The sequence below is a fragment of the Myxocyprinus asiaticus genome, chromosome 20 (genome assembly GCF_019703515.2).
Source record: "Myxocyprinus asiaticus isolate MX2 ecotype Aquarium Trade chromosome 20, UBuf_Myxa_2, whole genome shotgun sequence".
In the NCBI taxonomy this organism is placed as follows: Eukaryota; Metazoa; Chordata; class Actinopteri; order Cypriniformes; family Catostomidae; genus Myxocyprinus; species Myxocyprinus asiaticus.
This window is the reverse complement of record NC_059363.1, coordinates 19,760,928-19,787,108: the sequence shown is the minus strand read 5'-3', so window position 1 is coordinate 19,787,108 and position 26,181 is coordinate 19,760,928. Positions and strand designations below refer to the sequence as shown.

Below are 26,181 nucleotides of genomic sequence, written 5' to 3'. Positions count from 1 at the left end.
TGTATCTGTTCATATGACAAAATGATCTGTATCTGTCTCTGTATTTGGATAGAACCGGGTGTGAGTGGGGCTTAAACTGGAACTGTGTCAAAAAACAATTGAAATGCCCATTTTTAAATGTTACTCTTACATTTATAGTTTCTATTAGTAAAATATGCCTTGTATATGCCTTTTTATAATAAGAGCCTATAAATAATAATAATAATAATAATAATAATAATGACAAATTATTATTATTATTATTATTAGAAAATTATTAATTAAATTATTATTTTAATCTTTTTTTTTTTTTGTTCTTTTTTTTTACCAGATGAAGCTGAATTTGTAGGCTAAATGAATTGTAGAATATGTTGCGGTTTCTCTTGGTATTTCTGATATTAATATCTGCCTGAAACAGAATTTTCGTTCATCTGTTCATGTATAACAACTTTATTCTGGAGGCAGAAGGTGTCAAGCAAAATGTTAAATGTCAAGCACACGTTTTGCAGTGAATAATAAATACAAATTCAAACATTAAAAGAAATGAAAATAGATCAATAGCCTACAAAAAGTTGAAAGTCCCATAAGTCTATCTGGAATTTTTACGATAGGACACTATTATTTAGTTAAATAATAATAATAAAAATAATTATAATTATAATGTTAAATTTATATAGCGCCTTTCCAGAGCTCAAGAGCACTTAACATTCTCAAATTTAGGACAGTTTAAAGAAGAAGAAGAAGAAAAAAAGACAGAGCATGTTTCAGTTTCATTGTTTTACATAAGCAGGAATATTCTGAATAGATCAATACTCTATGGAGCATTTAAATCTTTATGGAGCATTTTAGTATTTTTTCTGAATAAAGACTTAACCAGATAATAACCTTAATCACTTATGTGAATATACATGTGGTCAAATTTAAGAGACGCATGGACAAGCTCCGATGTGAAATCATCACTTCAGGTCAGGAATTTAACATCATGCTCAGATTTAGGCTATAAATGAATACATGGGAATCACATGTGAATCGTGTGATACATTAACATAGACATTTCAAGAAGTGGAAAGTGTACATGATGTTGTATCTTAATGTTACCCTTGACAAGCTCCAAACGTGCACAATCAACGGTGACCGCAAACGGAGTCGAGACCGCGCCCATCCTATCTGAAATGACATCATGGGCATTTTCATTCATAACGTTTGCACTTCAGAAATATTGGCTGCACAGATTCATAAATTTGTTGTAATTTAGAATATGTTAATTTTTCAGTGTTGCTTTATACTTCTTGAATAATCAGTCAAACGAATATTTTTTATATTATACGGATGAATCCATTATTCATTTTGAAGTCATTATTCGTGCCTTTCCAAATAAGGTATTTGACTTCGGGTACATCCCTACTAACAACTTAAATTTTTTCTGTCTGTTCCTCACACAAAGCTGTCATCTAGCTTTTTGTCCTTTTTGGAGCTTGACAGCCAGGGGCATAGATTAATCAAAACAAAGCAAGTACAACCCCCCATTATTTATACAATAATCAATGGAAACATGTAAATGCTTCACACTGCAACCCCCCCAATGTTCAAGACAAATCTATGCCCTTGTAACAGCTCCTGGTCACTATATGCTTTCACTATATGAAAAGGAGCAGCATGAGCATTCTTCTGAACACCTTCATTTCTGTTCCACAGGAGAAAGTCATGAGGGTACATGATGACAGAATTTTAATTTTTGGTTGAACTATTCTTTTATCAACATAATATAAGCACATAAGACAAACACACCACACATTAATAACAACTCACACAACACATAACCCCAAAATGTCACAAAAAAAACAAAAAAACAGGGTAGTAGATCAGGCAACACAATGCTAAATATCAAACCACACCACTTTGGCTGCAACGATTGGAAGCATTTCATGTTTAAACAGTGACCGACATCAGTGATGTCCTGGAAGGGTAAGTTACTTTGTGGTGAGATGCCATTTAATTACTCTCATGTTCTCTCTCTCCCTCATCTAACAACCTCTTCCCACCCTTTAACACACCCTTCTGCAACTCTTTCCTTCTCTCCCTCTCACACCCTTCCCCCTACTGTCTCTCTCTCTTTCTGATCCATTTTTCATGCTGCAATCTATTTTCTCTCCTTTGCAATGGTTTACTGTAACTTGTCCCCCTCCCTGTCCCATTCTCTGAGTGCATTATGAGATTATCTCTATCTCTTTCTCTTTCTGTGTCCTTCTCTTTCTCTGCCATATTATCTATTTTTCTCATCCCTGCTCACGTAGTCTTTTATCTCTCTCATGGGTCATCCGTCTCTCTCTCTGTCTCTCTCCTATTAAACACCACCCCTCAATTAATCTGCTTTCCATCCCTCTGTTTAAGGTTATAGCGCAATCTCTCACAATCTCTCTCTCTCTCTCTCTCTCTCTCTCTCTCTTGCTGTCCCTCTCTGCAGTAATTACTTGTGTGATCCATGATACATGCCCTCTGTCCCTCAAAAAGCAGTTTCTGTTAAGCCCACACAATGGCACACAAATAATTGTGCAAAACGACAAAACAGCAACATGAATGTTTAGATGTTTATTATGTTCTATTTGTTTAAAGCATATGAATTTATATCTGTCTTGAAATTTTAATTAATATCTCTGATAAAATAGAGCTTAGTAGAGTCGTATCCAATTGGGTGGAATCAAATATTTCCAGATTCTGATCATCAGCAGCATTCTGGATCAGGAATCTGTACTGTTCCATCAGTACTCTAAGAACAGCTGTAAACATGATGCCACCCAGCTAAAACGTCTGCGATCAAAGGTTATTGTCCGGTATAGGACATAACTTTGGTGAGCCCATCTTCATGGCTGAGGTAGAGAAAAGAAGAATTGAGACAATTATTTGTACTGTATGTGTCTGTGGGTGTACTTACAGTAGCTATTGTTTTGAGACAAATTTGTCCCCAGAAGTTACCAAATCTGATAAAACCTTCCTTTGGCAACATTGTGGAACATCCTCAATTGGAAAAAACAATTAATGTATAAAATAAACATGTTATTGAATAATAATTATAAAATTGATTAAAAATTACAGAAAGATTACAATTAACTTAATAATAATTACAATAATATTTATAGTAAAAAAAATCGTATGAAGAAGTTTTTGACCAAAATGTTGTTAATTAATAAAGATTTGCAAGCTGTGACAATTTGCGGCATTTTTTCTGTTGATCTCAATTCTAAACGTAAGAAGGTTTTAATTTAGAGGTAGGGTTAGGAAGAAGTATTTATAATTAACTTTATAAAAAAACAATAGAAGTCTGTGGTTTATCCTCATTTAGATAGACAAGTAAATATATGTGTGTGTGTGTGTGTGTGTGTGTGTGTGTGTGTGTGTGTGTGTGTGTGTGTGTGTGTGCATGTCTGTACATGATACTAGAGAATATCTTAAAAAAACAAAAACAAACTTAGACTTACACATGAAATCCTGAAACCAGCGCTCTGAACGATTAACCAAACAGGAAGTCCACTCCCTCAGGGTCACCTTCTTATTCTTGTTCTTGTCACATGACCTGCACAAACACATTATATTTGAAATCTACAAGTGGACTCTCTTTGTCTCTCTCTCTCACTTTTGATTTGTATATCCCTCTATGTCTCTGTCTGCAACTATCAGGCGTAGAGGACACACATTAGAAGAGTAGGAAGGCAATAAGCATTAACAGCTCTGAATAAGAGAGAGAGATTGATGGAGGGCTGGATGGCATGCTGAAGGCATGTGTACTTTAATCAGAATGATGTTGGGGAGGGTTTGCAGTAATATTATGCAAATAAAGGGAAGGGCAGACAGGAGAAAACATCACAAAATCACAATAGTGACAATATTGTGTGTGTGTGTGTGTGTCTACTGTCTATAGGCACAGACAATGGTTGGTGTCATTTTCTTTTTTGATATTAACATTTTTATTGATTCTTAAGTGAAATATGGAATAAACAGAACATATACACACAGAGTCAACTTAACTCCCATTATATCCCCTTACCCCTCCCCAACTACACCCTGCCCCTCAACAAATATCCCTGTGGTCCAAGCCTAAATTACACCATGCACACATATAAGCAAACAAACAAAAGAAAATATTTGAGAACATAAAAAATATAAAAATCGACAAACAAAGAGAAAAGAAAGAATTCCACAAAGAATAGAATTTACAATTACCACCACAATTCTGTTTCTCTCCACATGGTCCTCACTGAGTGCCCTCCAGAAAGGCCAAATACCTGTCCCATTTCTTACCATATATGTCTATTTTGCCAAGCTGTTTATATGACATCTTTTCAAATGCTGCCACCCTACCCAATTCGGTAAACCATTCTTGAAATGAGGGAGCACCAATTGACTTCCATCCTCTAAGAATTATCTGTCTGCCAATCATTTAACTAGTCTGTACTACTTTAATGACTGCCCAATCACCCAATATACAGAGTCTGGGGCAGAATGAAATTTGAGTATCTAAAACCTCACATATAAAATTCTGGACTCTTAGTGCAGAATCACAGAGCATGGGCCATGTCTCCATCCTCCAACTGACATCGCCAGCATGTAGGTGTGTCTTTTAGACCAAGCCTAAACAATCTAGAGGGAGTCCAGTAGAAACGATGCAAAATCTTAAACTGAATAAGGCATACCCTTGCATCCCTAGACTTAGTTTTAATATTTTTTTTAATCCTTTCCCACTCCCCATCCTCCAATATCAAGTTAAAATCTCTTTCCCATAACCTCTTAAGAGCAGTTAAGGCCCTGTCACCAAGACTCTGAATCAACGAGAAATAATACACTGACGCTTCATGACCCTTTCCAAAGGCTGTGAGCACCATACAGAGGGTGTCTGCAGCTTTAGGGGGCTGTGTACTACCACCAAATATAGTAAAAAGTAGATGGCGCACCTGTAAATAACTGAAAAATTGAGACCTAGAAATCCAAAATTGCTAGGTTATATTTTCAAATGATTGCAAAGCTCCATTTTCATAAAGGTTACCAAGTGTAGCAACAACTCTCAATCCATTCTTTCCAGCAAAAGGGGAACTTGTTAATACATAATTTGGGGTTCAGCAATATACTTGAGGTAACTTTTAGGTAAGTATCAGAATTGAACATGCGAGAAACCTTTGTCCATACTGAATGTAAATGTGAAATAATAGGATGCATTTTTGCTTCTTTAGGCAATTTAATAGAAAGACTTTGCAATGGTGAGATTGGGGCAAGGAGCACTTGTTCAGTGTTGTACCAGGGAGGGGCTCTCTCAGGTGGAAGAGACCAATGGGCCAGGTGTCTGAGATTAAAAGCACAGTAATAAAATAAAATTTTGGGGAGGCCTAAGCCTCCTTTGTCAGTTGGTCTATGTAACTTATTGAAATGCAACCGACGTCATTTACCATTCCAAATAAAAGACTTAGATATTCTATCAAATTGTTTAAAATAAGAAAGAGAAACTTCTAGAGGGAGAGACTGTAGTAGATAATTGAATTTGGGCATACAGTTCATTTTTATAACATTGACTTTCCCTGCCATAGACAGATGTAGTGAAGCCCACCTATCCATATCACACGAGAACATTTTCATTAATGGGTAAAAATTAACTCTAACTAAATCTCTCAAATTTGCTGGAAATAAAATGCCTAATTCCTAATGCCTTGCTTGGGCCATTGAAAGGTACCAGGTTGAAAAGCCATGCCAGGGAAATATACAGTCAGAGCAAGAGCTTCCGATTTGGACCAATTCACCCTATATCCTGAAAATTTGGAGAAAGAATTAATAATTCTATGGAGGCTAGGCATAGATCTTTTAGGGTCGGAGACATATAATAATATATCATCTTCTACAATGCCAGGAAAATCATCCTCTTTTCTTAGCGCGGCTGCTAATGTTTCCAGGGCAAGACAGAACAACAAAGGGGAAAGAGGACAGCCTTGCCGGGTTCCCCTACCAAGAGAAAAAAAAAATCTGAAATTAATCCATTAGTTTGCACTGCCGCTACCAGTTGTTTATAAAGTAACTTAATCCACACAAAAAAGTGTTCCCAAACCGGAAATTTCCAAAATCTTAAAAAGATAGTCCCATTCCATCCTATTAAATGCCTTCTCGGCGTCAAGTGAGATTGCAGCGATTAGGGTCTGATCATTCACTAATGACCACATAATATTTATAAAACGTCTAATATTATCAGAAGAACTATAACCACGTATAAATCCCACTTGATCTATATGTATAATCGATGTAATTACTCTGCTTAATCGATTAGCCAGAATTTTAGACAATATTTTTTACATCTAACTAGATCAGGGAAATTGGACGATAACTTTTACATTAATTTCGGTCTTTATCTTTTTTGAGAATGAGACTGATCAGGGCTTGCGCCATGGTTGCCGGTAGTTCACCTTTCTTTAATGACTCTGTGTAAACTTCTAACATAAGTGGAGCCAGTTCTGTGACATAAGATCTAAAAAATTCTGCAGCAAAACCATCTGGACCCGGTGCCTTACCTGTTGGCAAGGCTTTAATTACCTCAACAAATTCCTCCAAAGTGATATCTGAGTCAAGAAAGCCTTTCTGATCATTCATCAATTAAGGAAGTTCTAATGGCTCTACGATGTTGCTAATATCCTTATTGGAAGACGTGGACATGGAACTATAAAGATCAAAATATAATTCTTTAAAGGCTTTATTAATATCTGTGGAAGAAGTAAATATATTGCCTCCAGAAGACTTCACTGAAGGAATGGTGGAAAAAAACTCACTCTGTTTTATGTAGCTGGCAAGAGGTTTCCCTGCCATGTCCCCTGACTCAAAATATGTCTGTCTTGCCCTGAATAACCAAAACTCTACCTTCTGTGACAAAATAGTATTGTACCTATATTTTAGCTGAGTCAACTCTCTAAGACCATTGGATGACATTCGGCACTTCAGCTCTGTTTCAGTCCTTCAGACAAGTCTCCACATGTCTGTAAGACCAAGATTTCTACACATCCTCAGTAGTGTCAACATCGTTCTAAAGGGTCTACACACTTTTGCATCACTATGATCAATGACCGAATCCATTAAAAGATTGAAGTCTCCACCCAAATCCATATCATCCCAGCAGCTTGTAGCTTACCCTCAAGACTAGCGTTGGGTGCATAAATATTAGCCAAAATCAGATTTTGCCCCTCTATTTCAGCCAAAACAATAATGATTCTTCCTAAATTACCTTTGTGGGGATGGGGGCGTGGTCATGTGTCTGTTTGTGGGAGAGAGGGAGTGGTGTTGTTCAGCAAACTGGTTGGCGTATTTCTAACAGCGTATTTCTGTTACAGTGATAGCGGAGGGAGACCTTAAAAGTAGCCCAGAATGAAAGAGAAGGGAGAGAGCAACACAACAGTGCGGTGTTTGGCATGTTCCAAGAGTTTATTAGTGAGAGTTTATGTTATTTAGAGTTTATGTTTTGAGAGTTTATGTTATTTGAGTGAAAACCCACAGAGGAAGTGTGTGCAGCATGCATCAGGCAGGCGTTCCAGAGCCTGATAACCCACGAGAGGGCTGCTGCTGTGACCCCAGAGCCCACCTCGACCATCCCACCGGTTACCCTAGTAAAAATTGGCCCTGCCGACAATACCGATGCCTACCTCAACCTCTTTGAGAAGACGGCCTGACCATTGGGTTGCTGCCACTTCTCTCCTGGGAAGCACAACCAGCAGCCCAACAACTCCCCGCCACTAACCTTCTCGTGTACAATGACCTGAAGAGGGCAATCATGCAACTGTTCGGTCGTAGCCCGGAGCAGAGTCACCAACATTTCCATTCCCTGAGATTGGGAAGGCACAGCCGCCTGTTTGCCTTCACGTAGCAGCTCCGAGACGCCTGCGGGAAATGGTTGCTGGCTGAAGGGACCCACAGCGCTCAGGACATCATAGACCTGGTGGAACTGGAACTGTTCGTCTCCCAGCTTCCTCGTGGCATGGCTGAGTGTGTCCAGTGCCACAGTCTGGCGTTGCTGGAGGATGCAGTCCAGCTGGTAGAAGACTACATGATGGCGTTCCGAGAAGCAACGAACTGGTGTCTTTCTTTCTTTCTCTCTCTGTCTCTTCTAAATCTCTTACCCAGTTAGGGGGTCTTCCCCCTCACCTGTGTCCCCTGATAACCCTGTCTCTCGCCGCTATCCCTCCCAGGTTGGTGAACCCAGCCCCATGGGTGTAGTAGCGGAGCCTGGGCTGGTCTGTTGGAGCAGCGGGGAGCCAGGACATTTCCAGGACCGGTGTCCAGTGTTGGAGGTGGGCACCCTGGTCTGGGTCCCTGACGTTCCACAGGCCACCCCTGATCGAACTGGAGCATATTGGATACCGGTGAGTTCCCCAGGGGGATACATATTAATCTTTGGTGGATTCTGGCTTTTCCCAAACCTCTATTCACCAATGCTTGGTACAAGATGGGGCAGTGGACACAAACAGATGGGTGAAGGTGCGGTGTGTGCACGGGGATATTCACCCGTATCCGGTGGTTACCACTGAGATGCTATTCAGGGGAGAAAGCATAGAGTAGAGGCCGAGGTTAATTCCTGCCTCACCCATCCACTGATTTTGGGGATGAATTGGCCTGATTTTAAGAATTTATTATGGGAAATATGTGTGGATGGGTCCTGTGAAATAATGTCTCGGTGTGTGATGTGTGATGCTATGGCATGAGAGGTGGTGCCAGGGCCATCTACGTCTGCTCTGCATAAAAATGATGCAAGGGAGGGAGTCCCCATCCTGAGGGAGTTCCCTGAAGAGGATATCCCTCCACAGCAGTCACGTGACGAGTCACTCAAACACGCATTTGACCAAGTGAGAGTAATAGATGGTCAACAGCTCTAGCCTAACATTGCGCTCGCATACCCAAAATTCTCAATTATTGGAGATCAGTTGTATTGAGTGACGCAGGACACTCAAACAAAAGAGAATACAACCCATTTATTAGTGCCGAAGAGCCGTCTGGAAACTCTCTTCAAGGCAGCTCACCATAATCTGAAGAAAAACACTTAACCGAATAATGGCCTGTTTTTTTTTTTTTTGGCTGGGCATTCACAGAGATGTTCGCACCTCGTCGGCCATTAGAGTGGTCAGCACATGGATATCGCTTTGGATTAGTCCTGGTGGATTATGCAACATGATATCCGAAAGCGGTGCCCCTGCGCAACATCTCAGCAAGTAGTGTTGTTGAGGCACTCTTCAAAATCATCTCCTGGGTGGGGATTTCGAAAGAAAAACCTCACCGATCAAGGCACTCATTTTATGTCACGTACACCACGCGAGCTGTATGAATTATTGGGCATTAAATCGATTCAGACAAGCGTGTACCACCTGCAAAAGGACGGCATGGTCGAATGGTTTAATAAAACCCTGAAAAACGTGATTCGTAAGTTTGTGTACGAGGGCACAAGGGATTGGGATAACTGGTTGGAACCCCTATTATTTGTGGTCATGGTGGTCCCGCAAGCCTCCACGGGGTTTTCCCCCTTCGAGCTCCTGTATGGGCGTAGGCCACACGGCCTGCTTTACGTCATACAGGAGATTTGGGAGGAGGGGCCTTCACAGAGCAAAAATGAAATTCAGAATTTTCTTGACCTTAGAGCAAATCTACACACATTGAGACAGTTAACACAAAAGAATTTGCTCCAAGCTCAAGAACGACAAAGCCTGCTCTAGAATTTGCACCAGGAGATAAAGTCCTTGTATTACTGCTCACCTCAAGCTCTAAATTACTCGGCAAGTGGCAAGGGCCCTTTGAGGTCACACGGTGAGTCGGAGGTCTTGATTATGAGGTTAAGCGAACGGATAGAGGCGGAGCATGTCAAATTTACTACTTCAACTTTCTAAAGTCTTGGAGGGAGGCGGTCCCCATGGCCTTGGTGACAGAAGTCCCAGGGAAGGCGGAGCACGGCCCAGAGGTGACTTTCAAACCTAATCAGTTCGCCCCGGTCCCGTATGGAGACCACCTCTCACCATTGCAGCTCACGGAGGTGACCAAGTTGCAAGTGGAATTCGCAGACATGTTCTCGCCTCTCCCCGGTCGTATGAACCTCATAGAGCACCATATTGAGACCACTCCGGGGGTAGTGGTTCGTAGCCACCTTCCTGAGCACAAAAAAAGGTAGTTCAGGAAGAATTAGAGGCGATGCTCGAGATGGGCGTAATAGAAGAGTTGCACAGTGATTGGGCCAGCCCAATGGTTCTGGTACCTAAGAGCGACGGAATGGCCTGATTCTGTGTGGACTATCGGAAAGTCAACGCGGTTTCCAAATTTGATGCATACCCAATGGCCCGGATTGATGAATTGCTCAGTTGGGCGCGGCACAATTTTATTCAACACTGGATTTAACAAAGGGTTATTGGCAGATCCCCTTAACTCCAATCTTACGAGAAAAACTGCCTTTTCCACACCAATTTTTGACTCTTCTGTTTGGTTTGTTTGGGGCCCCCACCACGTTCCAGAATCTTATGGACAAAATTCTCAGGCCACACGCGGCATATGACGGCGCCTATTTGGACGATATCATCATCTATAGTAATGACTGGCAGCGGCACATGCAACATCTGAGAGCCGTCTTGAGGTTGCGACGGGCAGGGCTTATGGCCAACTTGAAGAAGTGCGCAACTGGGTGGGTGGAAGTTTGGTATCTGGGGTTCCACTTGGGTCATGGGCAGGTCAAATTAACAAAACCGCAGCGATCACGACCTGTCCAAAGCCCAAGGCTGGCTACTACTGAAGGTTTGTGCTTAGTTACTCTGATGTCACCAGCCCACTGACTGATCTCACTAGAAAGGGGGCTCCCGATCCGGTCCAGTGGACAGAGTCGTGCCAACAAGCTTTTCTAAAAGTAAAGTCTGCACTTTGTGGGGGGCTGCTCTTACATGCTCCGAATTTCTCTCTCCCCTTTATTTTGCAGATGGATGCATCTGACAGAGGGATGGGGGCTATGCTATTGCAGGAGGTGGGGGGGGGGGGGACGGCCGGTGCTGTACATTAGCTGCAAACTCTTTCTGAGGGACACGAATTACAGCACCATTGAGAAGGAGTGTCTGGCAATCAAGTGGGCTGTCCTCACTCTCCGCTACTACCTGCTGGGGCGGGCCTTCACCCTCTGTTCAGATCACGCCCCACTCCAGTGGCTCCACCGCATGAAGGATACCAATGCACGGATCACCCTTTGGTACCTGGCACTTCAGCCATTCAAATTTAGGTGGTCCACAGACCGGGGGCGCAGATGGCTGTGGCTGACTTTCTCTCCAGAAATGGGGGGGAGTTGATGGGCCGGATGTTGTCCCGGCCTGAGTAGGGCGGTGGTGGTATGTGGGGATGGGGGCATGGTTGTGTGTCTGTTTGCGGGAGAGAGGGAGTGGTTCGTCAAACTGGTTGGCATATTTCTAACAGCTATTTCTTGTTACAGTCACAGTGGAGGGAGACCTTAAAAGCAGCCCAAAATGCCAGAGAAGGGAGAGAGCAACATGAGGGTGCAGTGTTTGCTGTGTTCCAAGAGTTTATTATTGAGAGTTCATGTTATTGAGAGTTTATGTTTTGAGAGTTTATGTTATTTGAGTGAAAACCCACAGACGAAGTGTGTACAGCATGCATCAGGGCAGAAAAAATAAAAGACTTGCCTGAACTGCTTCATTGTTTCCTGACTCCTCCTGTGTCTGAACTTTCAATCTTATTACAATCTTTTATCTGTTTGAAACATTTAAATTGTAAATGCTTACTTATTAATGTGATGACTCCCCTGCTCTTACTCGAACCAGCACTACAAAATACATGCCCACCCCATCCCCTGCCAAGTTTTTTACACTTAAGAAAAGACACAACCTTTCTTCTTTTATAGGGTGCCCCAGCCCATTAATATTACACATAGAGAGAAACATTCTACCTATATTAAAGTGTGACATATTGACATAATTGTGTACCCCAAGGCTAACTTATACAGTATAGACCACTATCCAGTATTGATGTAACCATAACATCCTTAATAACCCACAGAACAGAAAAAGATGTGCTTCAACCCAATCCCAACTGGTGTCCATCGCTAGGAAATCCGACGGTCCATGCACGCTCACGAGACTTTTTGCGATACTAGATTGCTGAAGTCCGGTGATTTTTACATATGTATATATATAATTTTTCATTTGTTTGTTTGTTTTGTTGCCCCCCCCCCCCCTTAACATAAACCGTGCCATTAAATTGTACATAAAAATGTTCAATAAAATAAAAAAATAACAAATAAATAGGCCCAAGTAAGCAATACCATTGAACCCACAACGTGAGCAAATGAGCTCTACAGCAAGTTAACAAAGGGAGAAAAAAAGAAAGGAAAAAAAAAAGAGTCAGACACCAAACCATGATGTTGTGGTTCTCCCAGCACAACTTGCCTTTATTCCTCGCCGCTCGTAGAACAAAGTCTCTGTCAGCCGACTGCAAGAATCTTGCCAGGATAGATCGTGGTCTGTCACCCACCCTGGGAAGCTGACGAGAGCTTTGTGTGCATGCTTTGTCGATCAAAATCAAAATAAGCCCATCTAAAAACTTCACCATATCCTGATCATTCCAACAAAACAAACATTATTATGTCTGCTCCAATTTTCCATATCCTCTAGTTTTTCCCACACCTGCTCCACAGCAGACTTGGAAGCAGGCAGGTTAGCCTGTAGCTCTCTTTCATCAGACTCCAGAAACTCGACCCATCTTTCAACATCATCCATTCTTGTGATCAGGGTAGAAAGTTTCGCCTCCATAGATGTGATCACTCAAAGTATTTCTGCAAGGCCATCCATGTCGGTCGAGATTTTCATCAGCGCTGCATAAATGTTCGAGATATCCCGACCAACGTCATGAAGCTCGCTGCTGTCACTGTCGAATGGACCTCTGCCATCTTGATCCTGCGAGGTGTCTGATGTGTGAGAGCGTAAGTGCTTTTTTATGTCCCCACAGGCTGACGATTTCGAATTTCTTGACATCCTGCCCTCCCAGCACAGTTTAACAAACAAAACTATTACAGATGTGACCAGTTAAAATAGCTTAAAAAGAGAACAGTAACAAAGTTTAAGCGCAGCACGCCTTTAAGCGACCAACCCTCGCATAGCGTCACGTGACTCTGATTGGTGTCATTTTCTTTGTCTGCATGTATGTGACTTACTGGAAGAATCTTTGAGCGCAGTGCTCCAGTGGCATTCGCTTATAGTGTAGCTTTCTTAGATCTCTCCTGCTTAACTTCCTGTCCCTGTTACGGTCCAACAAAACAAACCTTCTCTGAAAGACAGTGACATTAAAGATATAGTCAGATCTTAATGCTTTTAACAGTGTATTTTAAAAGTGTATATATTACAATTTAAAGTAAATATTTGTATTTATATGGATCCCATTGAATAATTTAAAGATAATCAATGAGCAGATGATCAATAAAGTCTATTTATAGAGTTCTTGCGATCATAAAACCCTGTAGAGACAAAGGGATTTGTTGCGCCTGAAGTTTCCTCCAGAGACCTGCTTGGATCTGGACAAAACTGTCATCTTGACGTAATTTTTTGTAAAGCAGCACATACACAACATTTACCACAACAGCAACATGTGTTGTATGTTAATTTAGATAATTTTGTCAGTTTATTATGCAGTGTTTGTTTGTGCTTAAATGACATGCCAGCCTCTCTGATTATCATCCATGGCAGAGACCTGGTTAAAATTGTTATAAAATGAATAAAAAAAACCCTCTTAAACTGAATCCGGTCTATGCAGCTTCATGTTCTGTGCCGGGGGGTTTCAAACTGGGGTCTGGGGACAACCAGGGGGCTGCAAGGAGGTCTGGAAAAAAAATTCTGAGAACAAAAAGTGTAAAAATGTATAAAAAACTAACAATTTACAGAATTTGACGTTACGTCTCGGTTATTACATAACCCTGGTTCCCTGAAACAAGGGAATGAGACATGCGTCAGAAGCTGATGCTGTGGGAGTACCCCACAGGGGACGGTGACCTTGAAACCCTATACCATCATGCCAATTTGATTGGATGGTGAACCTTGGTGCTCCGCCTTTGCTGATGTCATTATGAAAATATAAGCCAAAGCCCAACTACACACTGTCAGGATTTTCCGACTCTCTTTATCTCCCATCCCAAAACAGCGGAAAGTCATTAGCTGCAGCAAAGATTTGCAGCATTTCATTTCCTCCATTAAGGTTGAGCCTTGTCAAGTGTAGAAAAATGGACTGAATGGGTTTGTCAGTCAGGTGGCGACACGGTTACCAAGTCGAGTTTCATTCCAAGGAAGAAAACTTGCTGATTGGGCAGTCATATGCTTTTTGTTCAGTTGCCCTTGAAGCCCCAATGCGCTAGCAACTGGTCTGCGCTTGCTCACTTGTAACTTCAATTAAGCTATCAGCAACCAATCGTTAAGGTAATACAGATGCCACTCGGCCTCAGCAGAGCGAGTTTTCGCCGCATGTACCCATTTCGTACAAGTGTGAAGTTCCAAGGATAACCTGAAGAGTAGGACCTTGAACCGGAATGCAGTCCCTTTGAAAGCAAATCTCAAGAATGGCATGCAGAAAGGAAATATCTGCACATGTGTCTGCAAATTGTTTGGCAAAAACCAGTCCAGTGGACGGACATGAGATAAAGTCTGTCTCTGAGTAACTACCTTGAATGTAAACTTACTGTATAAGTGTCCAATTCAATCACCGTAAGTACAGAGAACAGAAAGCCGTTGAGGTGAAGTGGTCGTTTTATGAACAGAAGCATATAGCCGTGCTTGACTGTGCTCAGTGTGTGGCCGCCAGTGGCTGAACGCCACCCACCACCGGGGTGTGGTGGCTCAGGACAACCCAGTCAGCTTAGCTGGATTTCCGCTCACCTTTGTGAACATGTTTGTGCCTCGTGCAGCCGCTATGAGGTCTGTCAGTCATGCTGGGGCCTGGCAGATGTCTGGCATACCAAACGGCAAAGACTTAAAATAGTGTTCTCGTTCCCGGCCTACAACAGCGGGGAAAGCGAGAGCATTGTCCCGGAAATGTGAAAGAAACCACTCTACAGGGTCTATCCTGCATACATGCCTCACATTGAGGATTTAAGTTTGTGTTCTGACATGGCAGTTCTCTGGCATGTCATCAACAAAGTAAAAACAAGCACTGAAATTTCCTGTGCCATGCCACAAACTCATTCCCAGCTTGCAACAGTGGGGAAACGAGAGGGCTGCTTTGGCGTTACCTAAAAAAATCTGTGTTGCAACACTTCTGTTGCCATCTTCTGACATGACATTAAAACAGTATGACAGTAAAAATTGGGCAAACCGTCCTGTGTTACTTTTGAGATGTCACACTCTCATTCCCAGCTCACAACAGCAGGGAGAGATAAAAGTGAATTTCTGACAATTTTAGCCAGCCAAGAATAGAATGGACACTTCAGGTGTATACATCTAACAGTACTTTAATAGTGAGTAGATACGTGGTCAGTGTATATATATATATATATATATATATATATATATATATATATATATATATATACTTTTTAATAATTCCAGATCATTTCTTTTGGCTTTAGTACAATGACAATATAAAATCTTTTATTTAGTTTTCCAAACAACATATTGTCTTCATTATTTCATGCTTACTATTCTTCTCACACAGTATAAATGGGTCTTTATACTTTAAAATATACTGGGAAGTGGGTCCCTTGCAAGGGGATCATCGTATTCAGAAATCCTTCACATCAAAATTTATGAAACCCCCTGTCATTTTGGTGAACAACCACTTTAAAAAGTCTGGGGGACTGAAATATTACCAAAGCTCAAAAATGGCCCATATAATATTCATCTCTCCTGTTCTTATTACTTGAGAGCCAATGCTGGTACACATGCCTAAAGTTGCAGACTCCTGATCTATGTGCTACCTGTGCAAGCTGGGTCCGTTGTGTGTGTGTAAGGCAGCTTTGTGAGGGTGCAACTGGAGTGTATCTCTCTCCCATTCTGCTGAGCAATAAAAACCAGTCCAGCAGACGGTACGGGAACTGACCGAACTCTTCCACAGAGCACTCTGCTTTGCTCACTGATGGAGAAACCACATCATTGATATTTTTTTAGAAAGCATCATAGGATACACGAGCACATTCAGTAAGAAAACAATTACTGACAAATTCCTCCAAATATCCACCTTACTTTGCAATGCGGAAGTAAGCAAGAGGACATATTTCTGGTGAATGCAAGAGAGAATTTTTTTTTTCTGACCAGAAAGGAGAGTATAGTGAGCTTATTATTTTGCCAAGATGAAACAAGGTGCAGTTTTGGCAATTAAAGCAATTAAAGTTGGTCCAACATGCTGAGTCAAGATGCTGGAGGACTGTCAGTTTCAGTGCCTTGCTCTTTCAATAATTGTTTTGATGGCACCGGTGAACTGTTGCAATTAATGACCACAAAGTGCAATAAACTGTAAAACTATATGCACACCGAACCCATGTGTTTATGAAAATAATAATGAATGATAATAAGAAGATGACATACGTTGCCAGCCTACAATTTAAAGCAGCATAATTTAGCATTTTTGTACCACTAAAACAACTGGAAGTCAATGTTGCTTTTAAGGCAAGTCAGTCCACTTGGTGGCCATCTTTGGAATGCTTCCGGGCAGCTATTTTATATAGATACAAGTGGCATAAATGTATAGCTCCTATAAACTTGGATGGGGAAAGACCGAAATCTCCAAAACCGTTGGTCAATATTATGATCAAAGAACAAATCAAATCAAAGTTAAATCTGACAACAATGGTATCATAAATTGTGTTTCTTTTGCTCAGATAACATTAAAAAAAATACTATTTTTCAGGCTGGGCCAGCTAATGCGCATACGTGTTCTTGAGTTGACGACGATGTCTGTGTCCAAAAGGTAATTGGCTCTTTTACCTGAAAGGTGGTACTTCCTTTCTACATGCACCATATTGTGTTCCAATTTCTCCCATTCATTTTAATACAAGTGGTCCGTCTTGGGCTAAACAGTATTTGCGGATGTGGCTTATACCGGAAGCAGTATACACTCAAGTTTGAAAATGGCCGCGTCCAAATATAGATGAAAAATAAGGTGGATAGATGATAGTCATTTAGGCTTAAGAGATTTGAAGATTGTTTTTACTGTAACATACCGTGCAGTTGATACACAAGAGATTATGGGACTCTTTAATGTTGAATGTGCATATAAGTGTAATGAAATTTAAATAAATGGTAAGTTTGTGTGAATTCCTACTTAGACAAGCTCCACTATGTGCTTTGCCAATGCGTTGTTTTTTGCGGCAGGCCTCCTTGTGAAGTAGACACTTGTTGCCGTATGTCTTCCCTTGAACGCTGCACACTGGTGCCCCCTGCCTGCAGCCAACAACATGTACACACAAAGTGGTATATTAACTGAGCCTTACAAACTTTAAGTAATTATTACAAGATTATTCATGTAAGTATTCTTAATTAATTATCAGTTAATTAATTACATATTTAATTTTAGATACATATAGGGGAGACCGGGGCTAGTTGTCACACGTTTTGCTTCAGTGCATATTTCTCAGGTAGTTTCATTTTTGAAAGTCATTTTTTGTAAAGCCACATGACTTAAGTCTTGGCTGAAAAAAATATTGATATTGATCTAGTTATTGATAATGATAATGAAGACACTGATCATTTCCAGCGTTACTGCCCAGGAAAAAAATGTTGACCTTTTGTGACAACATGCCCCAATAGCAGGATGTGTTGTCACATTGCATGGGGTAAGTTTGTCACAATAGGGCCTGCCATTAAACCAGTAGCATTGGTTTCATGTGTACTTTGAGGGGAAATGTAAGCCCAATAAACTGAATACCCTTGTCATGAGAACATCTAAACCTTTGGTTAAAATCTACCTTTACAGTTGATGTTTGCCAGAATGTATGCCAGTATGGTTTTATTGTGCTCACTTGTTTACCCAGCAGATTTTACATAAATATGATGTTACAGAAATTTTAGTTTGGAGGATAGAATTCACTAAAACATAAACTCTGGTGTGTAAAACCATCGAACAAAACCACTGATAAAGAAACCACACATTTATGTATTTTAACATTTGACTCAAAAGTCAAAATTATCACCATTGTATTGCACCTAAAATTTCAAAACAAGACATGTGTGGTGTGTTCCAGCTCTTCAGCATATATTTTCTTTTCTTGTGTTCCTTTATCTAAGTTCACTGTGACAGAGGTAATACTCCAATGGTTTAACGTCTGGGCTGCTGGCCATAATATCGTGATTTTGATTCCAAGGAGTCTGTGAGCCGTAAGCAGCATCTTACATCATTATTCTGTTCTTAATCATGACATGTTGGCTCACTGTCAGCAGTCTGGGATTGAAATGTCAGCTTAGGTGTCATGGAAAGTTGTTATTAATTTGTCTGTGTGAGTGGCTTACCGAGGGCAGGTGTGTGGACACACACATTTTGGAACAAAAAGGCCTCCCTCCTTCACTACTTGGCACCAGGATCCAACAGGACTGTGACATTTCAACAACTGACATAGTGATTCTGAAGACAGAGAAAGAGAGAGATGGGAGTAGAAAGGGGTTTAAAATATTGAAAGGCAAATGTTTTTATATTGAACTTCAAAAAATTGAAGTATAAATACTGTCATATGTGTGTAAAGGTATATCATTGATTGACTGCATAAAATGTGTTCAGCCCATCTCACCTGGATCCACTCTGCCCAGATAAGGCCTTAACTTCTCTTCAGCCTGCCTCTGTTTACGCTGGGCTCTTCCACCCTTTCACAAACACATGCACAAATAAGAAAACATCGCAATAGTTTTCACTATATATGTATATCATAGTTATATATATATATATATATATATATATATATATATATATATATATATATATATATATATATATATATACATATTCTGTATGATTTATATGTTTCAAATTACTATTAATTTCCTATGGAATAAAACATTTTAATCAGGAAAAAATGAAAATAAACCATTATGAAATTAAACCTGTACCACTTGAAACAATATAACATGGTTGTTACAGGGTACAACAGGGCTAAAGGCACCCCTTAAGGAAATTTAGCTTAATTCATGGTCACAAACTGTATTAAGGTCAAATTAGTTTTTATTTTTATTGAATATTGATGGAGCAACATAATTTGTGTAAAAATAAATAATAACGGAAGGTTGTTTCGATTAAAATTCAGTTTTTAAAAAAAGGTGGTGAGAGAGCCTTTTACCCCTCAATTAGGGTAAAAGGCCCCTAGGGGATTTAAAGTGAAATCGTGTAGATAAAGGGGCAATAGTTATAGTGCAAAATTTGACAACCAATGCAAATAATTTTGAGACACCAAGATGCTTTTTTGAGTAACAAATTAAGATGACGCTTGCTCAAAATAACTACTTCAGAAAAAAGTCATTCTATAAACAATCTAATCTCTATTATGATTGGATGAGTCAATGTGAGCCCACTTTGAACATTTTTCATAACAAATGTATTCGCCCCACTTTAAAAAAAACAAAAAAACAATGTGTTTAATAGGGACCTTTAGCCCCTGCAACAGGGGGGCTTTTTATCCCAAATGCTATCCTTTCACTTATTGGACAGTTATTAAAAAATGTTTAATTTAATGACCTTAAACAAAACTGAAAATGATAAATTAGTATTTTGTCTCAAAAGAAACATGTTAATTTCAAGGATTTTCATAAGCTACATAAATTTGTTACATTTTAAAAAAAGATTAAAAATGAGATCAAATTGCCTCAAAATCAAACTTTAGACACCACACCCAAAGATATCATGGAACAGGAAACCTTTGCTGTGCATAGTGACAAACAAGTGTTTAGGAAAGTGCAGTGGTAGTTTTTGTTTCTATTTAGTGTTTTGGGAGAAAATAAAATCATTAGAGCCTTTTACCCCATGGGGCCTTTAGCCCCGTTGTACCCTATAACTGTCATGTGTATTGTGTTGATTCATGTCTTTTATTTTGAAATTCTAGTTCCTGGTTCATGTCATGTGTTCCTGTTTCCCTTGTCATGTGATTTCTGTTTTCCCTCCATGTTCTTGTGTCATGTTTTCATTGGGTTATTGTTTAATTAGCTTGTTATGAGTTCTGTTTGTTCATTGGTTTTTGTTCTCCCATGTCTTGTATTTAAGCCCTCATGTTTTCATTGTCTAGTTGTCAAGTATTGAATGTGAATGTTGATTTGTAGTCATAGTCATAGTCAAGTTTAGTTTAGTTTATGTTTTTGTTAGGTCACGTTTATGGTTAGGGTTTTTGGATTTCACGTTCTATATTTAAAACTGCACTTGGGTTTTCATCTTCACATCTTTGTCATTGCCATCATTGTCAGCAGCCAACAATGTTACAATAACACAAACAATAATACATTTTCCAGCATTTGTTAATCTTGGTTAATGTTAATTTCTTATTATACTAATATATTTTTCTTTTTAAACGTGTGTATATTAACATTAGCTAATACATTATAAACTAACATGAACAATAGTATTTTGATAAACTGACAGTAATCAAGAATAATAAATGCTGTGAAATATCATTGTTCATTGTCAGTTCATGATACCCAGTGCATTAACTAACATTAACTGTCCTAGATTTACTGCTGTTACATTAAATAGATTGCCTAAACCAGTGTTTTCTGTACCAAAGAGCTGTAATTTATTTTACCAAGCCAATTTTATTCTTTCTAATTCCCTTTTTATGTCTGAAAATTTGATGTGCTTCAGGATATCAGAGTATTACTGTGCAGGTTTAGGACTTGATGGATGACTGTCAGTTGTGACAGACTGAAATATTGAAAGCATGTGTGCAGAAATATGAGCTTTAAAGAGAAGGTGTGAGAGAGACAGAATAATAAGAGGGAGAGAGAGAGAGATAGGGAACATCCATTTTTCCAACAGTCTGTTAGCATTTGCAGCACAGTATGTGTGAAAGCATTAAGAAAGACCTCTGCTCTGCCTCACACGAAAACTGTACCTCCATCATTTTGGTAATCTAAAACTCTACCTCATTCATAAAATGCACCTCCCTCCATTTATTTTCTTATTAAATTGACTCTTTTGTCAAAATATAATATTGACTTCTTTTGCGCTTTCAAAATAACACATATCATATCAATAACTTACGCTACATCAGACAAACTGTAAATCAGATATGGTTTTAATTCTACTTGAGTGCTGGATTATTAAGCAATAATCAATAATCTCACCCAAAAATATATTGACACTCAATTTAGATTTTGTTTTAATTATTATTATTTAGTTTTTTTTGTGCCAAATGCACACTGGGGGAAAAATAAAAATGCTTCATGTAGTAACATCTAAATTAAATGATTTGATTCAAGTAAACATTTTTATTTAACATGTATAAATCAATCTGAAGACATTAGTTTACACCAACAAAACCAATTTTAAGGGTTGGATCAAGTAACAGTTGCAGGTTACCACTTTTTACAATGCAGTGTGGACTGAGCTAAATCATTATGCTTAATACAATATAGCATAAGCAAATGAACTAACACATTATCATCATAGCGAGTATAAACCACTCACCGTGACGACACCAAGGTGTAGGGTCATTGTGAAGAATAGCACATGACAGAGCAGGTGCATAGCTGCTGTGGCAGAACTCGTGACAGGAAGTTTTTGAGTCTGAAACATGCATTTAACATTAAAAGTTGCAGAGTTTCACACAAAAAAAGTTGCCTCTAAATTAAAATCTTTCCCGGAATGCACCCAATTACACTAAAAGATATATCACTGATGTGTAGGGGAAAAGTTTGTTTCTCTAAAGTTAGAATTATGAGTGTTTAAAATTTAATCATTTTCCAAAATAAATTTAAAATCTTCTTGTGGAGATCCTGAGAGAAAATGTGTAACAAGACATATAGAGAAAGCAAAGTCTGTTCAATGTTAAAATTTAAACTATCATGTCAACCAGAAATTCAAAGTGTGAGAGATCATACTTATAAAAGTTGAGACAACGGTCCTCAAAGCACAAACCTTGATTAAAGTTGATTCTGTCTGTTCACTCTCTTCTTTAAATAACTCAAAGTAGTCTCTGTATTGTGTGTAAGCCCTGGAGTGCTCATTAGATGTGTATGCATGTATGTGTGTGTGTAGAATGGAGTGGCCCCATCACTGGAAAGTCATTACTGTATGTTACGGCTCTGAGCAGATAGAGTTACGTTAACAGAGCAGTCGTGCACTGACAGAATCAGACTCTTTCATTCCTTTGCTATTTCTTTTAATTTGTTTTGAAATTCTTACCAGAGCTTCTCTTCTCTTATGATGTCTCTTTCCCTCTTTCTGTGCCTTTTTTCTCTTTGCCTCCTTCCTCTTCACTTTCTCGCTCTGAATTTTCACTGTATCAGACAGTCACATACCTTTCTTTTCCCTTCTACTTCTGCCCCTCCTTCAAGTTGTCTTTTTTCCCCATTTTCTCTCTTCTCTTTTATTTGATCATCTATTTTTACCGTCTCCTCTTACCTGGCCCTCTACTCCTTATTTCGTCTCCCTCCTTCTCTGGCTTCACCTGAGAAGTCCTTAATTAGCAATCCATTTACAGGATGGATGAGCACACACACACACACACACACTCACTCACCTTGACTTACACATGGACTGTAAAAAACATCTAAAGCGAACATGTAAACCTGTACTCTCTCGTTCTCTCTTTCTTTTCTCTCCTCCTACTCAGTACTGCGTTCTTCCTTCTGTTTAGCTAGCCTGTAAATCTTTTTGTCTATGAAGCAATGCCAGCCTCAATGAGAACCAGAACTTACTCGATCTTAATCCTTCTCTCTCACATACATAAACAGTCAATAGAGACTGATGAAATTGAGGTATGCTTTGAAATTCCAAAACAAAAAGCTTTTCTAAACTGTTGCATTTATCATGTCATATTTATCCACACATCTTCACATGAAAACAAACTAAAGAGTCACGGAAATGTTTTGTTTGAATGCTTATGTCTGATTTGTGTGCAAAGCTTTCACAGGTGTTGATGTGTCTATACTTTGTTTAAGACCTCTGATACTGAAAGACAAAAACATAAATAATGACCTCTGTGGTATCCTGCAGACTTAAGTCTCTGACCTGTTTGCCCTTTGACCTCTGGTGTTATAACATGAATTGGTTTGACAGGATAGATTATTTTCCATTCATTACATTTGCTTTTGTTTTTATCTCATTAGTGGGAGAGCTCCCACACGTTGATTCATATGTTTTGAATTTAGTATAAACAGGAGACATGCTCTCCTGTTATACACACAAACACAAATGTTGGAGGCCCCCCATGAGCAGGATTGAGAAACACTGCATTACAGCATGAGCTTCAGAAACATTTGTTTGATGGCACCATCTGGTGTTCACTGTGCAAAGTGTTAGGGACATTAGAGGAATAGTTCACCCCAAAATGAAAATTCTCTCATCATTTATTCACCCTCATGCTATCCCAGATGTATATGACTTTCTTTCTTCTGCTGAACACAAACGAAGATGTTTAGGAGAATATCTCAGCTGTAAGTCCATTCAATGCAAGTGAATGGTGACCAAAACTTTGAAGCTCCAAAAATTACATAAGGTAGTATTAAACGTAATCTGTATGCTCCAATGGTTTAATCCACGTCTTCTGAAGCGATATGATCAGTTTTGAGTGAGAACAGAACAAACTATAACTCCTTTTTCAAAGTACATCTTGCAGTGAACAATAACAGTCTCTAGGCATGATCATGATTTAAAGCTTGTTTACTCTTCCTAGTGCTTCACGCATGTGCAGAGCGCTAGATGGCGCTATAGGAAGTGTAATCGAGCTTGAACTCTTGATTGCCAAAAAGTCTGCTGATGTCAAGATTTATAGTGAAAAAGGATTTATATTTTGGTCTGTTCTCACCCAAAATCGATTAGATTGCTTCAGAAGAAATGAATCAAACCACTGGAGTCTTATTAATTACTTTTAAACTGCCTTTATGTGCTTTTTGGAGCTTAAAAGTTTTGGTCACCTTTCACTTGCATTGTATGAATCTACAGAGCAGAGATGTTCTTCTAAAAATCTTAATTTGTGTTCTGCAGAAGAAAGAAATTCATAGGCGACACATCTGGAATGGCATGAGGGTGAGTAAATGATGAGAGATTTAAATTTTTGGGTGAACCATTTCTGCTCTTCACCCAGTGACTCAATTCAATGATTAAAAAGCACCTAAGAGAGTCAGAAATTTAGTACATTTGACTTGGTCATCATATTCCAAGTCTTCTGAAAGCTTGCGATCATTTTGTATGATGAACCATTATCAAATGTGACAACACATCAATAATATCCTGTTAGGTGTACTCCAAATATTAAGTCATGATGAACATCTTAGTGTGAGCAGTTTTCAATGATGTGTTCAACATTAATATTTGGTTATTTGTGTTCCAGAGAATTCTTCTGCATATCTCATATTTTTGCAAATAATGTTTTGAATTAGTTTGTTCTGTGCATGAGTTTTAGCCAGTTTTTTGTCATAACAAATAACACAACTTTTCTATTGCCAAAGAATCTGGCAGAATATCTCTTTCCTTTACATTTTTGAAGTAAAGGCTATCTGAAGTCTGGAATCTCTAAGGTTTCTGAGCAGATTAAATTTTAATAGCTAGAGCTGTTTTCCCAACATGTGTGTGTGTGTGTGTGTGTGTGTGTGTGTGTGTGTGTATGTCTCTCTGTGTATGTGTGATGTAAGTAGTAGAGATTGAGCAGAGTAGCTTATTGCCAAATGCACAAGTACAATGGAATGTGGATCCCCTGTGGTATACACAACACAACCGTACAACATACAAGTAGTACAGACAACACCAAGCAGCATAGACAGCAGTTATAAAGTTTAAATGTGCAATGAATAGGGTTTAATTCAGGTTGCTGTTGGGCTTATGATTTTAAAAAACTGTGGATGTTGATTCATGCCGATTCTGTTTCCCAGAGTTCACCTTTATGAGTTCAGAGCAAAGAGCTGTTCAGCTACAATTATTACTGACCCCTGCCACGGCCTAACCTTAACTGATTTCCCTTATCACAAACACAACAGCTCACAAATCCAGAATACACACATCAAGCACCGTTGAAGGCTGTCCCAAAAGAAGGACCCTTGGAAGGCAGTGTCGTTTCGCAGCGTTCGTTTGCCAAATTTTGGAGTTTGCATGAAGTGCATCCTTCGTGGCCTCAATCACCCACAATCCCTTGAAAATGTCCCAATTTATATATATATATATATAAAAGCATAAAACGAGTCCTTCTGCATGCTATTGCACTACTGTGCACTGTCCTGGTTTGTTCCTCCGTATCTACAAAAACTTGTAGAAGATGAGCACAATTTTCACATCTGTCATCTTCGATGCCACTTGTTCTCTCTTCAAAGTTTTCGTGCTGTGACCACGGAAACCTTTATGACGTAACCATGATGCACACTTACCAGACCGGCTGCAGAGAAGGAGCTTAGCCTACAGCCTCAGAATGACTGGTCTAGGAAGGACACTGCCTTCCGAATGAGAAGGACCCAATAATCTAATCGTGTGAACTCCATGGTCCATCTCCCATCCTGCCATCAACTGTTCCTGGCAGGCTACTCTGCCTTACAGGCTCCATATGGTTAGAATTAGAGTGAGGGCGGGGTTAGGGTATCTGCTGCCTGATGGGAACAAACTGTGGTCCCTATGTAGAATGGGCGTACACAACATGGTGCAATCATGGTCCCATCATCACTGAATCTAGGCCAATTTTTCATCTGCTCATATTTACACCCCTCCCCATCCCTACTGTTGTTGTTTTTTTATATTTAGATGTTTTTTTTTAAATTAATATTTGTAATTTGTTTTACATGATAAAACATCTCTGATTAAATGTTTAATTTCTACCAACTAATATGTAACACACATTTGCAATTACGCTTTCAAAAGTATTCTGATGATTGGTGTAAACTGCAGAATGTATAATATCCCATAAGTGTAATAAATATACGTAGGGAAAAGTCCCTACTCCAAGTCAACACCGACATTCAAAAATTGTGCGCGCTCCCTGCCAGAGTCTCCAGCGCGCAGCTCGTGCACGGACAGAGCGCGGCCCGCGGCTGTTCATCACGTCCTACGTCAGAGTCACTTTCA

General features: G+C 39.5%; 1 protein-coding gene across 5 annotated transcripts; it reads right to left on the bottom strand.

The window, feature by feature from the left end:
- Positions 1-1,697: 1,697 nt before the first annotated feature.
- LOC127411556 (SPARC-like protein 1) lies at positions 1,698-25,638 on the bottom strand. 5 transcript variants are annotated; one of them, XM_051647236.1, is made up of 9 exons: positions 25,494-25,638; positions 21,601-21,699; positions 18,725-18,797; positions 18,450-18,561; positions 17,266-17,384; positions 15,923-16,077; positions 13,178-13,290; positions 3,456-3,550; positions 1,698-2,846 (listed from the first exon to the last, which is right to left on the bottom strand). In XM_051647236.1, the coding sequence occupies exons 2-9, from the start codon at positions 21,658-21,660 to the stop codon at positions 2,794-2,796; spliced, it is 780 nt and encodes a 259-aa protein (XP_051503196.1). In that variant the 5' UTR covers positions 21,661-21,699; positions 25,494-25,638; the 3' UTR covers positions 1,698-2,793. The 5 variants fall into 5 exon arrangements, with proteins under 5 accessions (XP_051503196.1, XP_051503197.1, XP_051503198.1 ...); XM_051647237.1 differs by lacking the exon at positions 25,494-25,638 and adding an exon at positions 22,655-22,718; XM_051647238.1 differs by lacking the exon at positions 25,494-25,638 and adding an exon at positions 22,537-22,653.
- Positions 25,639-26,181: the final 543 nt, after the last annotated feature.